The 18,438-nt window shown below is 43.3% G+C and overlaps 1 protein-coding gene across 4 annotated transcripts in view; it reads right to left on the reverse strand.

The window, feature by feature from the left end:
• WDHD1 (WD repeat and HMG-box DNA binding protein 1) overlaps positions 1 to 18,438 on the reverse strand; it is a 36,010-nt gene that overhangs the window by 17,336 nt on the left and 236 nt on the right. For 2 of the 4 annotated variants that reach the window (XM_083514478.1, XM_083514476.1), the window contains exons 2-13: positions 16,963 to 17,072; positions 16,359 to 16,444; positions 14,210 to 14,321; positions 11,139 to 11,290; positions 10,172 to 10,283; positions 6,429 to 6,479; positions 5,514 to 5,609; positions 4,118 to 4,210; positions 2,730 to 2,836; positions 1,281 to 1,422; positions 906 to 1,107; positions 524 to 711 (exon numbers count right to left, since the gene is read on the reverse strand). In XM_083514478.1, the coding sequence (XP_083370604.1) occupies positions 524 to 711; positions 906 to 1,107; positions 1,281 to 1,422; positions 2,730 to 2,836; positions 4,118 to 4,210; positions 5,514 to 5,609; positions 6,429 to 6,479; positions 10,172 to 10,283; positions 11,139 to 11,290; positions 14,210 to 14,321; positions 16,359 to 16,435 (1,332 nt within the window). In that variant the 5' untranslated portion in view covers positions 16,436 to 16,444; positions 16,963 to 17,072. Of the gene's footprint in view, positions 1 to 523; positions 712 to 905; positions 1,108 to 1,280; positions 1,423 to 2,729; positions 2,837 to 4,117; positions 4,211 to 5,513; positions 5,610 to 6,428; positions 6,480 to 10,171; positions 10,284 to 11,138; positions 11,291 to 14,209; positions 14,322 to 16,358; positions 16,445 to 16,962; positions 17,094 to 18,438 lie in introns of all 4 variants that reach the window. The other 2 variants (XM_083514479.1, XM_083514477.1) reach the window with 1 other exon arrangement.

Genomic DNA, 18,438 nt, shown 5'->3' on the forward strand with positions numbered 1-18,438 from the left:
TTTCTCTTTTCATTTCTCTCCTTGTAAAGAGAGGCAATGGCACCTTATTTACTGAAATCTGTTTATTTGCCTTCCCTCACTTCTCTGTGGAGTAACACGCCATCACCTTGTTTCTTGGAAGAGGCGGGGAAGAGTCATTCCTACTCACAAAGAAATCTTAAGCCACTTTTTCACCCCCATTCAGGCATTGTGAGGTGCGCACACATACCCTTTCTGGGAGGTTTTTTGTGCAACAGCAGCCCATGTAGAGATGCACTGCTTTAAAAAAGAAAGGAAAAAGAACTCAGCCCGCTCCCGCTCCCCCTTAAAAGGAGACAACAATTGATGAAGGAACCAATTGATCTGGGCACTGGTACTGTTTTGGGTGGCATCACACTCCCTTGAAAAATCAGTTGCATAGCCTGGGGGTACTTCTCGGTTCAGTATCACTCTTGGATCCTGAGGTGGGACCAATGGCCAAGAGTGCCTTTTCCCAACATCATCATCATCATTATTTTAAATCAGCCAAAGAAACGAAACTCACCATGAAGCGGTGAGTGAGGTGAACCGGAGTGGAGCCAGGCTGGAAGGGCTTTTGCTGAGGAGTTGGCATTGGCCCATCGTAGAAAGGCCTCTGGGTTGATGACAGTGGCAGCAGCGGGGCAAGGCTTTCCTGGTCGTCCTCTTCTTCCTCCTTATCAAGGGCAGAGTTAGCTTTCAGCAATCCAGTATCTATGCAAGATAGATAGCTTTGCATTAGTGGCTTAGGAAAGCAAGGGCTTCTTTTTTTAATCTTGCAACACCCCCCCCCCCCAACCAAAGGATATTGTGAGCCAAGCTGGCAGCATCCTTGATGTGTCTACAGTTCCTGCAATGTTGTCCCCCCTGCCCCCCCTCCACACACCCATGCTTTGGGAAATTCAAACCTAGGGAGTTCTCATCATCCTCTATTATTGCCCCTCGGTTTCTGGGACGGCCTGATGCCATCATGGGGTCATCGTCATCATCTTCATCGTTCCTCGCAGCTTTGGAACCCCAGTCGTCCCCAACCGAGTCTCTGTTCAGGAAGTCCTCGCCGTCATCCTCATCAAAAAGTTCGTCGTAATCTTTGACACCAGGCGCAGATGCCTAAAGCCATGGTTTAAAAGTTACTGTCATAAAATCCACATAGTGCCATCAAGAAAACATCACGTTTTATCCTGAAGCCTGCCAAACTCCAGGTTTACACGAGTGGATAAAGATTGCCATCCATGATGGGAAAGGATACCGAAAAAGCCAAGAAAGCTTCTGGTTTGTATTACCTTGTGGTCTGATTTCTTTCCATCTACATCACAAACATTCTCAAGTAGTCCCAGATTGCCTTCCATGTCCGTATAAGCAACCTGCCCGCCTTTTGGGTGCCAAGCCAGACCACAGATGGTATAACTTTTGTCATGCTTCACCCTAAAAAATAATGAAAAACCAGTGTTCAGTACAGGTTTAAAATCACGATCTGTTAAGCCCTCGCTACAGAAAAAAATTGTTTGGCTCACAGGACTTGGACAAAGCATTCTTGGCTTAGCAAAGATCACTACAGCAGAACACAAGAACCCTGTGAAAAAACCCTGTGCCATGTATGAGTCCTAATACTATAATTGTAATCAATTAAGTGAGAAACATACACACCAGTCCTCCTGAGCTCATCAAATCTTCTCAATGTGCTACATCCTTCTGAATCATATGTAGTTAAGAACAATTCTAATTGGTTCTTACTAAGACAGATGAATCACATGCAGTCTGTGCAACCCAAATCGCTATGCTCAGGCAGGCCCAACACCCAGCTAAAAATTAATGTGGCCCGTTTGCAGTTTGCACGGCTGATATATACAGAGGAATGTCTTAGGTCCATGGGCCTGAAATTCCACATTCCTGCTCTAGGGCATCGGGATTTTTCACCCAATGCAAGTTGCCCTAATTTACATAGGATTTTTTCTCCCAAAAGCAATCCCAGTTCAAAATTTTCCAGAAAATCCACACCACTGAGCACTGCAGTACAAAGAGACTAACAGTTATGGTTGCATGGAATGGACAGAGATGGCCCAACGAAAACAAGGCAGGCATCTGTCCTGTCATAAGCTGCTTCACCTCTAGATTAAACCAAAGGTAAGCAAAATAATAATAATAATAATAATTTTTATTTATACCCTGCCCTCCCCAGCCAAGGCTGGGCTCAGGGCAGCTAACAAGCAATAATAAAAACAAGTTGAATGAATACAACTTAAAAACAAGATTAAAATACAACAATTAAAATATTGAAACATTGAAATATTAAAATGCAGCCTCATCACAGGAGAAAAGGGAAAAGAAAAAAGAAAGAAGGGGAGGGAATCAAATTGGCTCCAAGCCAAAGGCCAGGAAGAACAACTCTGTCTTACAGGCCCTGCGGAAAGAAATCAGATCCTGCAGGGCCCTGGTCTCATGAGAAAGAGCGTTCCACCAGGCCGGAGCCAGTGTTGAAAAGGCCCTGGCTCTGGTTGAAGCTAATCTAACTTCCTTAGGGCCAGGTACTACTAGGGTGTTGCTATCTATGGACCTTGAGGCTCTCCGTGGGGCATACCGGGAGAGGCGGTCCCGTAGGTACGAGGGTCCTAGGCTATTAAGAGGGCCAAATGTTCATTTTATAGACCTGTGGCTCCCAATTGATCTCCTAATAATTGTTCCACTTTGTGGAAGCTCATCTTTACAAGACACATTATGAAAACTACAGGCACCTCTCCAAGCACTCCTGGGTCTCCACATTCCAAATGACTATCCAGCCACCAACACTTCCTGCTGCCAGATACTGTCCACACGGAGACCAGGCTACAACATTGAAGGGCTGGTAGGGGGTGGGGGTAGACAAAGGAAAAAATAAAGATGTGTCATTAACTGCAGAACACGTTGAACAATCTCACTTTCATTTTGGGCACCAAGCAACTGTACTGATTATTAATTCTTTGTGGGAAAAGAAAGCATCTATATTGGGATTTTCTAAGCAAACTGAAAGACAAAACAGATGTATGAAGATACTGGGCACTCGTTTCAACTTTACATTTATCATCCTTGCGAGGGATGAGGAGCCTTGTATTTAAGGGAAAAAACCACCCTGTATCTTATATAAATATGAAAGTTGAGAAACTATTTCCAGTTGCCACAGCCACTGCCCAGGCCTTTGAAATGTCAGGTTCTATTTTACAATTCTAACATTTGGAAAGAAAATGAATATCCCACAGTAATAATAATAATAATTTATTATTTATACCCTGCCCATCTGGCTGGGTTTCCCCAGTCACTCTGGGCGGCTTCCAACAAAACACTAAAATACAATAACCTATTAAACATTAAAAGCTTCCCTAAACAGGGCTGCCTTTAGATGTCTTCTAAAAGTTTGGTAGTTATTTTTCTCTTTGACATCTGATGGGAGGGTGTTCCACACGGCGGGTGCCACTACCGAGAAGGCCCTCTGCCTGGTTCCCTGTAACTTGGCTTCTTGCAGCGAGGGAACCGCCAGAAGGCCCTCGGCGCTGGACCTCAGTGTCCGGACAGAACGATGGAGGTGGAGATGCTCCATCAGGTATACTGAGCCGAGGCCGTTTAGGGCTTTAAAGGTCAGCACCAACACATTCCATTGTTCTGCTCTGCACTCTGTGCTTACCTAAACAATGATGCATCTATCTGTAGGAAGGACTATTGGGCCTCGTTTCCTTTGGTTAAGAGTCAATGCCTGAGTGCACTTGAAACTGAACAGTACCTTTGCAATGAACTGTTTATACATATGCACAGGATATTGAGAGCAAGTAGACTCCTTTCAGCAAGAGGTTCAACCACTAATACTGTATCAGATTTCCAAAAGGAACTGCTATATCCCAAGGATGTTTGCAGCACAACATTATACAGGTCTGCACAGAAGTAAGTTTCACTGAATTCAATGAGACTTGCTCTCCCAGGTAAGGAGATACAGGATTCCCTGCAGGTAGACTGCTCAGTTAGAAAAGCATATCATAGCCATCCGGGAGCGATCAGTTTAACAATGGATAGCCAGCACTTCCTTCATGTGTCAGGAAAGCCCTCTTCTTACAATATGTACAGAATGAATAGCAAGCACCTGGCGGATACCAACCTGTGTGACGGACTTATCCAACAGATCTAGTTGATGATCCCAGGTTTCTCGTCTGTATAGTTTAACCACTTTCTCTACTGGAACAGCAAGCAACTATTCAGAGGGGGAAATGTTTTGTTTTTAATAATAATAGTTTTATTATTTATACCCCGCCCATCTGACTAGGTTTCCCAGCAAATCTCAGTTGTAAAATGAGTTCGTTTTGTGGCTTTAGTTATAAAAGTATTTTTAAGCCACAGTGTCGTAAAATATCAAGGCAGAGTAAAACAATAAAAGAACACCGTTAAAAACAATATGATGTTTGATAAGCAAGCACTGATGCATCGTTCATTTTGGAAGGAACTCACTAGACACAGAGCATTGTACACAGAACACAGAATGCATTGTATGGGTTCCGTCCTGTTCCAACAAAGCTGAGAGACCAGCCTGTGGCAACAATCTGAGTCAGAAAAAGCAGGACAGCTCTCATGGCTAAGACTGCAAACCCTCAGGAGCAATGGAGATTGATCCAACGAATGTCTGAAATCAGCCAAGCACATGCATACTACAGCAGCTATACCGAGTACCAGTCTTCCACAATGCTGTTTGCCATGAGAAGCGTGGCACTGCCCTCTGGCAAACATGACAAGTAGCCACCCTTCCTCCCAAATTTGAAGATACAGAGGTGGCCAAAGATTTTTCTGAGCAAAAGATTAGCAAGAGTTATAAGTTACTTTTGGTTGCCCTTTTTGCTTTGTGAAAAGAGCAACCAATAAATGTAATTACAGTGGTGCCTCGCAAGACGAAAAGAATCCGTTCTGTGAGTCTCTTCATCTAGCGGTTTTTTCGTCTTGCGAAGCAAGCCCATTGACGGATTAGCAGCTATTAGCGGCTTAGCGGATAAGCGGCTTAGAAAAAGGGGGGAAGGGGGGAAAAACCGCAGGAACCCGCAAGACATTTTCGTCTTGCGAAGCAAGCCCATAGGAGATTCATTTTGCGAAGCACCTCCAAAACAGAAAACTCTTTCGTCTAGCGAGTTTTCCGTCTTGCGAGGCATTCGTCTTGCGGGGCACCACTGTAATCGTGATCATCTATTGTATGGGAAGAGGTTCTTGTGCCATTTCATATGTTGCCCACTCTCTGCATCTGCATTACTTAGAAGACACAGCATTTATGATTACGACAGCAGCACCTTCACCAACATTCGCCATCCTTAATCCTGAACAGGGCTCTGCCATTGTTCCACATGTTGGATTTCTAAACACTCAACTTCACAGTGGCATCAGGGCAGGTGGATTTTCAGAGGAACAACAATTTGAAAAGAAGAAATTCTAAAACATTTCCCTACCCATTGCTTTTCCAAATTTGCGCGCGCGCACACACACACGGATTAAAACACATAAAGACAGCTTGTTACCTTTCCTGTTTTGGGTTGCCACGCGTGTCTACATATTGTTTTTGCATTCACCACATCATTACACTTCTGCAGCAATGGCAAGTTTGTCTCACAACTCTGGAAGCAAAATAAGTTAATAGTGGTTATCCATCTTGAGATGAGCTCTTTCTAAATATGAGATTCAGGTAGATAGCTGTGTTGGTGTGACGCAGTCGAAATAAATAAAAATAAAATAAATGTCCAGTAGCACCTTAGAGACCAACTAAGTTTGTTTTGGGTATAAGCTTTCATGTGCATGCACACTTCTTCAGATCCTTAGCTGGTCTCTAAGGTGCTACTGGACATTTATTTTATTTTTTATTTAAATGTGATGAGTTTTAGATGAAGAGGGGTGCAATTTAAGTCCCCACTCAAGGAAGGACAGATAGCCACTGTGGATCCACAGCCTGGGAGAATCAAAAAAAAGGTCTTCAACTATGCCAGTTAAGTATCTCTACATACTGATACTCAAAATTTGAGATCATTAGGAACTTCGAGAAGTGAAATGGAGACACTTCCATCCCTTAACTGGAATGTTTCTTTAAAATGTCTGAACAGGGCTGGTGCGGAAAATGGTATGTAGGACAAGCCATAAATTTGAATGATTTGGTAAATATGTACTCTATGAACCTGCTGCCTTCACAGTATATGTTCCTGGTTCCCTGTGACCATTTTTCCTGTAAAGAAACACTCTCTTCCAGAAGGCATGGGCCCTCTTGCACTAAACACAGAAGGGGGCGGTTTTTCTAAGAGCACGAAAACGTTAATATCTGAATACAGACAATGGGAGTTGGTATGAGGTCAATGCAGACATGAGAGAAAATAAAATTTTAAAAACCTACTTAAGCATCTCTTGTGGTAAAATTCCAAGTTTAACTCCAAGAAGTGGCATTTTACCTGCTCTGAAATTTTCCATACTCTGACCGACCCGTCACAGCTTGCCGATGCCTGTGCAAGGAAACATTTTTAGAGAGTCATTAGCCTCTGACTAACCAGCAAAGTACTACTGCATTAAGGTTTACATTGAAAACAGCAGCAAACAGTACCATAAACATATTATGCAATCAAATGTTCATGGACATACTGGTCTTCAAATGCATTAGCCTTTAAGGTGGCCTTGATGTTTTCCTATCAAGTGTTGGAAAGAATAGTTGAAAAAATCAAGCCTGAATTTGATTTTCATATTATCTTTTCTACTTTTTAGCATAGTTACAATTTCATAAAGTCACTTCGCCAGTGCCACATCATTCATATATATATATATATATATATATATATATATATATGCAGGTTTTGGTGTCTTCGGGTGTCTTCCCGTGTAAGAGTTGGGGTGTCTAGGCGACGTTTCGACGAGGTCTCACTCGTCATCTTCAGGCTGGTGCTTTCGGCTTCTTGTTACTGGAACAGAGCAGGATCTCAGTGTTTGAGTTCCTATAAATACTGTTGAGGGGGTGTGGTGTATAGCCTCCGACGTTCTGGGCAGAGAGGAAGTTCCCAGGTTAGTGTGACTTTTCTTCTTTTGTTCCTTAATTACTTGAGGGATATCTTGAGTGATTTCTTGAGTGATATTCTGAGTACCACTTAGGAGGGTCATTAAGTGTGGATTAGTTGCTAAAGCTTTCGTGTCTTGACCTCTTGAGCTTGTGAAGAGTTTTTCTGAGAAGATGGCTGTACTGCACTTAGTTGTGCTCTGGCTTGGCTTCGTGTATAGGGGCGAGCTGTGGTTTTGTGCCCTGTGCCAGCCAGATCTGTGTAGGGATTGCAGGGGGGTGCAGCATCCGGAGGTGCCACTATGGTTTGGCTACTGGATGGTGTCTGTAATTTATCTGTGGAGAGGGTCTGGGTTTGGGTCTGGTGTGGTTGATTGGTGATGGCGTTCTGTGTGCCTCTGGTTCTGGTGTCGGTTTTTGTGGGGAGGGCTAATTTCCAGATGTCTGGCAGGCGGGACGTGTCGTCACGCTTGTTCATGTTGTGAGGGTGTTTCTCTATCTCGATGGCTTCCATGATTATTCTCTTGTGGTGATGTTCCATGTTAAAGAGCAATTTGGAATCTGCAAAATTAATTTCGTGTCCTGTTTCTTTCATGTGTTGGAAAAGAGAGGAAGTTTTTTCTTCTTTTTTGACGGCATTCTTGTGTTCTGCGATACGTGCATTTATTCGTCTGTTTGTTTGTCCAATGTACGTGGCTGGGCAGACTTTGCAGGGTATTTCATAGACCCCTTGGTTTTCCAACTGGATTTTATCTTTGGGGTTTCTGAGGATATTGGCTATTTTTTGGTTGGTGCAAAAGGCTGTTTTGATATTGTGTTTATGGAGGATTTTGCTAATTTTATCTGTAGTGCCCTTGATATAAGGAAGGAGGGCCATGCCATTGTTTTCTTCTGTGTCTTGGTTTTTGGGGGGTGTTTCTTTTTGGATTAGCTTCGTAACCCTGTTTTGCTGGTATCCATTGGCGATTAACACATTTGAGAGATTCTGTAACTCAGTTGTCAAGTGGTCTTTGTCAGCCAGGCGTTTGGTTCTGGAGATGAGAGTCTTGGCTACGGAGTTTATTTGTGCAGGGTGGTGGTGTGATTGTGCATGTAAGTAGCGGTTGGTGTGTGTTTTTTTCCGGTAGATAGTGTGTCCTAGGGAGCCATCAGGTTTTTTGTAGATTAGGACGTCAAGGAAGGGAAGTTGGTTGTTGGCTTCTATTTCCATAGTGAATTGTATTTTGGGGTGTAGGCTGTTGAGATGTGTGAGGAAGCTATCTAGTTTTTCTTTCCCGTGTGGCTTCCTCACACATCTCAACAGCCTACACCCCAAAATACAATTCACTATGGAAATAGAAGCCAACAACCAACTTCCCTTCCTTGACGTCCTAATCTACAAAAAACCTGATGGCTCCCTAGGACACACTATCTACCGGAAAAAAACACACACCAACCGCTACTTACATGCACAATCACACCACCACCCTGCACAAATAAACTCCGTAGCCAAGACTCTCATCTCCAGAACCAAACGCCTGGCTGACAAAGACCACTTGACAACTGAGTTACAGAATCTCTCAAATGTGTTAATCGCCAATGGATACCAGCAAAACAGGGTTACGAAGCTAATCCAAAAAGAAACACCCCCCAAAAACCAAGACACAGAAGAAAACAATGGCATGGCCCTCCTTCCTTATATCAAGGGCACTACAGATAAAATTAGCAAAATCCTCCATAAACACAATATCAAAACAGCCTTTTGCACCAACCAAAAAATAGCCAATATCCTCAGAAACCCCAAAGATAAAATCCAGTTGGAAAACCAAGGGGTCTATGAAATACCCTGCAAAGTCTGCCCAGCCACGTACATTGGACAAACAAACAGACGAATAAATGCACGTATCGCAGAACACAAGAATGCCGTCAAAAAAGAAGAAAAAACTTCCTCTCTTTTCCAACACATGAAAGAAACAGGACACGAAATTAATTTTGCAGATTCCAAATTGCTCTTTAACATGGAACATCACCACAAGAGAATAATCATGGAAGCCATCGAGATAGAGAAACACCCTCACAACATGAACAAGCGTGACGACACGTCCCGCCTGCCAGACATCTGGAAATTAGCCCTCCCCACAAAAACCGACACCAGAACCAGAGGCACACAGAACGCCATCACCAATCAACCACACCAGACCCAAACCCAGACCCTCTCCACAGATAAATTACAGACACCATCCAGTAGCCAAACCATAGTGGCACCTCCGGATGCTGCACCCCCCTGCAATCCCTACACAGATCTGGCTGGCACAGGGCACAAAACCACAGCTCGCCCCTATACACGAAGCCAAGCCAGAGCACAACTAAGTGCAGTACAGCCATCTTCTCAGAAAAACTCTTCACAAGCTCAAGAGGTCAAGACACGAAAGCTTTAGCAACTAATCCACACTTAATGACCCTCCTAAGTGGTACTCAGAATATCACTCAAGAAATCACTCAAGATATCCCTCAAGTAATTAAGGAACAAAAGAAGAAAAGTCACACTAACCTGGGAACTTCCTCTCTGCCCAGAACGTCGGAGGCTATACACCACACCCCCTCAACAGTATTTATAGGAACTCAAACACTGAGATCCTGCTCTGTTCCAGTAACAAGAAGCCGAAAGCACCAGCCTGAAGATGACGAGTGAGACCTCGTCGAAACGTCGCCTAGACACCCCAACTCTTACACGGGAAGACACCCGAAGACACCAAAACCTGCATTCCTGTACCCGTGAAAATCTACGAAAGCATATATATATATATATATATATATATATATATATATATATATGAGAAATATTTTGTTTGAAGGCACTCTTAAAAAGAAATGGTTGAGTATTTACAAAGCCATGACAAAATCTCATTTTTAAAAAGGGATAATGAACACTACAAACTTTTTATTAACAACTGACTGTCGTGTCTCTCCCCAAAGAATCCTGAAAGTCATAGTTATATAGCTTTGCAGGTTATTCTGTGCTCTATATACTTCACAAAGTAATTTTAGTTTTGAATTTTTAAATTATTAATTTATTTCATTAAGGAGGTTTTACAAAAAACACCTTAATTAAAATGTGTGCTCCACTTTTAAGAGACAAGAGAAGAGAAAGTCCACTGGAAAAGTTGTTACCAGAAAAGTGTTCTTTGGATCGAATGACACACTTAAAACAGGTGCGTCATGTCCTCGAAAGGTCTTTTGCTGGCTGCTGTCAGTTACTTCCACAATCTTCACCAGGAAGTCACTAGGGATAAGCATAATACTACTATTAGGAGTTGTGCTATATAATGAAAAATTGAAAATCTAACTTTTATTGGAATAAATGAAGCTGTATTTCTTCCATTTAGAAATGACTCAATTACAATTACAGTGCAGATGTACTTTTTAAAAGGCACTGCATGTTTCTACGCAAGTGTGGGCACACAATTACTCTACCACAGAAAAAGTTAACCTCTGTTCAATCTCTGCAATTCAGAGATTCATTTGTGTTATCAAACATTATAGACATAAAAACCATTTTCATAATGCATATTAAAACTGTTGATCATAATGAACTACTAACTCTGACAAATTGTCTTCCTGCCATGAGCCCCTCAAGGCAATTACAACAAATTGATCTAATTTAAAATGACAATTAAGGACTCTTGAGAACCACCTCCACAAATATCACCTGCAAATGCTTATAACAAGAGCAAGAGGTAGAAAAATGGCAGTAAAAGTCGGCTGGAGTGCTTTAAGCTAACCTTCAGAAACTCAGTAAAGTGATAACTTATATCGTGCATACTCTTTTGCAGCCTGCATTAAATTAGGTACAGCCAGACTCACTTCTCCACCAGATCAGTGCAAGAATGTAGACAGCTTCCTATGAGCAAAGCTGGTGTGTTTTTCTCAAGGGAATGCCACTTATATGTAGAGAGAATATACAATGTTCCTGCAACAATCCCAACATTAAATACAATCAGCAGAGCATGCAAACTTTTTTCCTATCATACATGAACAGAATATTAAAACAATGTCTTCTATCCAAGGTTGCTGGTATTCAAAAGTCATAGGGAAAGCCGTTTGTGTGTCTTTTCCTTCTACTTCAGAGTCAAGTTACCTGGATCCAGCAGCTACTTTGCTCCCATCAGCACTGAAAACTACATGGTTTGCATTCATTGTGAAGCGTGTCAGGATACCATCTGGAGCACCCTCTGGGAATGTATGGATCTGGACAGTATTGTTAGAGACTGCCGTAATCAATCTTCCATTCTACAAATAAAGCAATGGGAGGGTTAGGTGATTTAAATAAACATCTACTGACTCCAGGAGCAGTTCAATCCACTTCAACCGGCTCCCACGTAACCATCCAGCCACAGCTTCCAAACATCTGATCAGTGTGTCTGGGGCCGAGTCAGGATGGCCATCCATCAACAGATAGAGTTGGGTGTCATCAGCATACTGATGGCAGACCAACCCAAAACTCCGGACAAGCTGGACGAGGGGGCACATAAAGATGTTGAAAAGCATCGGGGAGAGTATCACACCCTGCGGCACTCCACGCATCAAGGAGTGGCACGACGACAGTTCCCCCCCCCCAAGCGCCACCCTCTGTCCCCAACCAGAGAGAAACGAGCGCAGCCACTGAAGGACAGTGCCCTGGATCCCCATGTCAGCAAGGCGGTGGTCCAGGAGTTCGTGATCAACCATGTTGAAGGCTGCTGACAGGTCTAAAGGAATCAGCAGCCCCGACCCGCCTCGATCCAGCTGCCTACGGAGATCATCTGTTAGGGCGACCAGAGCCGTCTCGGTCCCATGACCAGAGCGGAAGCTGGATTGGAATGGATCCAGAGCCGATGTTTCATCCAGAAACCCACCAAGCTGTTCACCAACCGCTCTCTCAATCACCCTACCCAGGAACGGAAGATTCGAAACCGGGCGGTAATTGGATAGATCTAAAGGATCTAATGATGTTTTTTTAAAGAACGGGCGCACCACTGCCTCCTTCAGTTCCCCGGGGAATGTCCCCGTGCCAAGGGACAAATTGATGATATCCCCTTTTCAGTACTCATAAAGTTGTCAATACACTTCAGGGCAAATATACTTATTACTCAGCTGGGCTCAAAGACTGGCCAGGGTAGAGACTGGGGAGAGGCCATTCCTCCTCCCCCATTTATGTTCCCTTGGCAAATATGGGCTTGGGAATGTCCTTGCATGGATTACAAATTACAGTTAAATCTGTTTCTAGGGAAATCCATATATATATATGCACAATTTTAAAATTAACAACCATTGTAAAATTACCTCTTCAAAATACTTTCCACGTAAGAATAGCAAGCAACAGTCTAGTACAGGCATCCCCAAACTTGGCCCTCCAGATGTTTTGGGACTACAACTCCCATCATCCCTAGCTAACAGGACCAGTGGTCAGGGATGATGGGAACTGTAGTCCCAAAACATCTGGAGGGCCAAGTTTGCCTATGCCTGGTCTAGTTACGTACTATAATTGGATGCTGTAGCAGATTAGCCACTGAAGCACAAATTCAGTAACGACATGAGGTTGGGGGCAGCAAATATGAGTCCCAGGGCCAAAATGGTAAGAGGGAAATGGTAAAACTGTCACAGCAAACACATAACAGCACAATAACTTTAATGCTGACGGTGTTATAAATAGCCAGGTAAATTAACAAGCACAGCAAAAGCAACCTTTAATAAAAAATAAAGATTTGAAAAATTTAGGGGGTGATTTTCTTATAATAGCAGTCTCGTTTGAGGCTTATACAGTGGTGCCTCGCAAGATGAAAAGAATCCGTTCTGTGAGTCTCTTCGTCTAGCGGTTTTTTTCGTCTTGCGAAGCAAGCCCATTGACGGATTAGCGGATTAGTGCTATTAGCGGCTTTTAGCGGCTTAGCGGATAAGCGGCTTAGAAAAAGGGGGGGAGGGGGAAAAACCGCCAGGAACTCGCAAAACATTTTCGTCTTGCGAAGCAAGCCCATAGGAGATTTGTTTTGCGAAGCACCTCCAAAACGGAAAACTCTTTCGTCTAGTGAATTTTCCGTCTTGCGAGGCATTCGTCTTGCGGGGCACCACTGTAATAATAATCTCAATTATAAGTATCAGTTGAGTTGCTTTAACTTGCTGTATTCACAAGAGGGCAGACTTGGGCAAGGTTTCACGAATAAAATACTGTTATTAAAAACTGCAGTCTGAGTATCAAATTTAACAAAATGATAATACTGCAATGAAGAAAGTCTTGTTAAACTCTGAAACAAGAGCCCAACTTAAATTAGCAAAATAAAATGTAGTGCAAATATTGTTTCAGAAAGGAGTTGCTGATGCCAAACATATGGATTTGTATTGCTAATGTTTTACTCACCTTTTTCTATTTTTCCATCAAAACAAGAAACATAAAATAATTATTTTGTTTCAAGAAACATTCCGCCCAACTCTAAATACATCTACTGTCTGCTAATGTTAAAATAGAAGACGAGGGGTCAGCAAAGCTTTTCAGCAGGGGGCCGGTCCACTGTCCCTCAGACCTTGTGTGGGGGTAGGACTATATTTTTTTGGGGGGGGGGGAATGAACTAATTCCTATGCCCCACAAATAACCCAGAGATGCATTTTAAATAAAAGCATACATTCTACTCATGTAAAAATCCGTGGGCCGGATTGAGAAGGCGATTGGGCCGGATCTGGCCCCTGGGCCTTAGTTTTCCTATCCATGCAGAAGACGATACAAATGATAAGTGTTACCTCTTTCGATCAAGTTAGCAGTTTTGAACACTCTGCACAACACTGAAAAGAAAGTTGCTACACCAGAAGTTTTTACTTGTCTAACGAGTTCACACAAACAATTTGTAGCACAGACAGCCTGGGTGAATGAAGAGAACCAGCTGTTCCAATTTACAAAAGCTTTTGTGCCTAGTCATAATTCTCATGTCACAGGTAATCAAGTCAGTGACTATATTCAATCCTGACATAATAGACTGCATAGCAGAAGCAACAGGTTGCTCAAATGTTGCTGACTTCCTATCAGTATAAAGCACAGCTGTGAAAATGACCTCATTGCAGGTATTGCCTAATGCACAAGGCCTATCTGATGACACCACTTTTACAAAGGAGCCCTGCACACATACTGGAAGAACCAGAATATCTCTAAGTTCCCGCTGTATAGTTCATAACTTCAGTACCTTGAGAGCAAACGAGTAGGCCTTTTCTCCCACGTTAATTGACTTGGGGTCATTGTCATCCAAGCTTTCCCAAATCCTGACATCTCCATCACTGCCGCATGTTACAATACAGCTATTCAAAGAAACAAGATCAATCTTACACAAACATGTACGAAACTGTATCAAAATTCTTCACAGTTTTCACTAAGGTAAAACAGTGGTGGAAGTTTCTCTGCAAACACTTTCATTCCTCAGAAACAATCTACAGTGGTACCCCGGAAGTCAAACGGAATCCATTCTGGAAGCCCGTTCGACTTCCAAAATGTTCGGAAACCAAGGCGTGGCTTCTAATTGGCTGCAGGAAGCTCCTGCAGCCAATCAGAAGCCGTGGAAGCCGAGTCGGGACGTTTGGGTTCCAAAGGACGCTCGCACACTAGAGCACTCACTTCCTGGTTTGCGGCGTTTGGGAGCCAAAACATTCAACTCGCAAGGCGTTCGGGATCCAAAGTACGACTGTAAATTGATCACAGTAAGAAGGTGCTAGCTTTGCTGAGATGAGGTGTCCTACTAAATTTCAGGTGACTACTTCACATCTCAACCTTATAGATTATGGTGATAAAACAAGGCATAAGGAAAGAGGCAATCTCTTGAATACATGCCAAAAACCCAACCTTGGGCAGCAAGACCATACAATTAAACCACATGACTTCCCCCAAAGAATCCTGGGAAACCCTCACAGAACTACAATTCCCAACAAACTGCAGTCCCCGGGATTCTTTAGCTGAAGCCATGTGGTTTAAACGAATGGTGCATAGTAGGCAAATTGCTTCCTCCCTCATGAATTTAACTATCAGTGGTTACTTGCCACAATGGGTATGTGCTGCCTCCATAGTCTGAGGCAGTATGCTTCTAAATAACAGCTGCTGGAAACTACAAAGGGGAAACTGCTGTTGTGCTCGGGTCCTGCTTACGGATTTCCTACAGTCATCTGGTCAGTCACTCTGAGAACAGGATGATGAACTAAACGAGCCATGAGCCTGATCCAGGAGGGCAGTTCTTATAAATTTGGCACCAATGAAATCCATTTTTGCAGAGTTCAAACTGCATCACTCTAAAAAAGGACAGCACCCTGGCTAAGTGCATCTGACAGTTTGTCCTCATTCCTCTGTTGCTCTTCACTACTGTGCCACCTGGCAGAAAAGATGAATGTAGAATCTGTTTGCACTGAGATCATGCAAATCCATCTGTGAATGACTGTACTACTCCTAGTTGTCAATGGAGTATTCAGTTCCACACAATGCTGGAGTTCCCTTGTAATTCAGCAGCAGTCATTCAAATGGGGTAGGCAATAAAGGCACAGCATCACTTTGACCCATAGCATAAACAAAAATCTTTGGGTCTTAAGAATTATGAAGTCATTTATTTGTTCTTCACATGAAACAAACACTGTGGGAAGCAATAACAATCGCTTCCCGCCATCTATGCCAGGAATGGGGGACCCACAATCCTTCAGATGTTGCAGGACTCCAAACCCCACCAGCCTTGGCCAGCATTGCCAATGGCTAGTGATGTTCTAGATTCAGGTAGGTAGCCATGTTGGTCTGATGCAGTAGAAATATATATAAAAATAAAAAAATGTCTAGTAGCACCTTCTTGTTGTTTAGTCGTGTCCAACTCTTCATGACCCCATGGACCAGAGCACGCCAGGCACTCCTGTCTTCCACTGCCTCCCACAGTTTGGTCAAACTCATGCTGGTAGCTTCAAGAACACTGTCCTACCGTCTCGTCCTCTTGTCATCCCCTTCTCCTTGTGCCCTCCATCTTTCCCAACATCAGAGGCTTTTCCAGGGAGTCTTCTCTTCTCATGAGGTGGCCAAAGTACTGGCGCCTCAGCTTCAGGATCTGTCCTTCCAGTGAGCACTCAGGGCTGATTTCCTTAAGAATGGATAGGTTTGATCTTCTTGCAGTCCATGGGACTGCACACGAAAGCTCATACCAAAAACAAACTTAGTTGGTCTCTAAGGTGCTACTAGACAATTTTTATATTTTTTTATATATGGCTAGTGATGTTGTGAGTCATCCAGAGGGCCACAGGTTACCCATCCCCAACATATACATACATTGTGTGTGTGTACATTAATCACATGCAACTGGGCCCTCAGTCACTTACCTCCCAATGTCATCAAAGCAAACATCTGTGTGACCTTCTGTGTGGCCGTATCTCATTGGCTTTTGTGACAAAGGCATATTCTTTATCTAGGTTACAAAGTTAAAAAGGGCTTCAAGCAAAACAATTACAAGTGATTAACAGGTTTTTGAGTTCAAAAATCACCAAATCTACAATTACATTCAAACTATTTTTATTTTTTAATATAACGTCATTAACCTGCATGAAATTTTACAGTGTAACACAGCCAAAAGATTACCTGTAGAAGCTTACTACCTAATTTTAGGCTGGGGGTGTGTGAATGGGGAAGAGGAGAGGCAATAGTAGTAGGTAAAGGTAAAGGGACCCCTGACCATTAGGCCCAGTCGCGGATGACTCTAGGGTTGCGGCACTCATCTCGGTAACATATACAGTAATGCCTACAGACTGCAATATCATTATAAAGAATCTCAGTTACTATACTATGGACAACTGTATTAGTCCTTTTTCATCATTTTGCCACAGACACAATTCTTTAGGATAGGAAAAAGTCAATAACTTATTCCGTATGTTATGAAGGCTTGGCTATTATTAGACTCCTTTCCTTTCTTTGTCTTGTTATGCTTACGTTTTCTTCCGTCAGCAGCCCCTCGACGAAATCTCCAAATGGGCGGTTTCCTAATCGGTGCCAGTGATTTGAGGTAGAGGTAAAAGCAGTGCAATTCCAGATTCAGTGACCTGCAGTGAAAGCGTATAGTCCTGTAAATGCAAAAACCACAGTGGGACATACATGCAAGGCGATAAATCATCATCATCATCACCATCATCACAACATTAGGAGGGTTTCTTTCACAAAGAAGACAAGAAGCAATGACATGGGTAGTGCAAATACTTTGGATTACACTGCTTAGAAGCACACCTTTTGTAAAGGTATCAGCCATACAGGTGACTCTTCACTCAAGGAGCTGCCAGGCACCTGCTTACTCTCTCTGAGGGCACCAAATTCCCGGGATCCCAGTTAATCCGAAACAACTTGCACCCAATGTCGCCTCATAATGTTTTGTTTGAAAAGGGAGGGAGGGATATGACCTTATTTCCCCACAAAGTTTGCTACTTGGAGAGGTGAAGAATGGAGAGAGAGAGAAAAGAAGTCAGAGAGACAGCAGTCATCTCTTCTCTTCTCCCCCCCCACCCCCTTTTTTTGCTGGAGCACAAAAAAAGGGAAAAGGAGCAGCGGGGAGACATCAAGAAATAGAGGCAGGTGGCAGCCCACTTCTAGGCAGGCAAGAAAGAAAAACAGCAACACATATGTCAATGGCAGGAGTTCAGAAATAGAGGGGGAAGTGGGGGTAGCTGCTCTTTTCTTTATCTGTAAGCCGCCTTGAGTCCCTGTCTGGGGAAAAGGTGGGGTAACAACAAAATAATAATAGCAGGTCCTTGTTTTGGGGGGGGGGTTGCTTGCACCTCACCATAATAATAATAGCAGGTCCTTGTATGGGGGGGTCGCTTGCCCCTCACCAAATTAATAATAATAATAGCAAGTCCTTGTTTGGGGGGGTCGCTTGCCCCTCTCTGCAAAATAATAATAATAATATAAATTATTTCAGGTCCTTGTTTGGGGGGGGTGTCGCTTGCCCCTCTCTCCACAAATAATAACAATAACAGGTCCTTGTTTGGGGGGGGGGTCGCTTGCCCCTCTCTGCAAAATAATAATAATAATAATATAAATTATATCAGGTCCTTGTTTGGGGGGGGGGTGTCGCTTACCCCTCTCTCCACAAATAATAATAATAATAAGCCCTTGTTCAGGGGGTTGCTTGCCCCTCTCCACAAATAAAAATAAAAAAATCAGGTCCTTGGTTGGGGGGGTCGCTTGCCCCTCACCAAATAAATAATAATAACAGGTCCTTCTTGTTTGGGAGGTCGCTTGCCCCTCACCACAAAATAAAATAATAATAGTAGTAGGTCCTTGTTTGTGGGAGGGGGTCGCTTGCCCCTCACCCCCTCGTGGCACCGGCTATGGGGGCAGCCTGAGGTAACAAATCCCCCCCCCCTTTTGCGAAGGGGCGCTTCTTCCTCCCCTTTTTCTTCCTCCTCCTTCGCT

Source organism: Podarcis liolepis (genome assembly GCF_965112155.1).
Source record: "Podarcis liolepis genome assembly, chromosome: 1".
In the NCBI taxonomy this organism is placed as follows: Eukaryota; Metazoa; Chordata; class Lepidosauria; order Squamata; family Lacertidae; genus Podarcis; species Podarcis liolepis.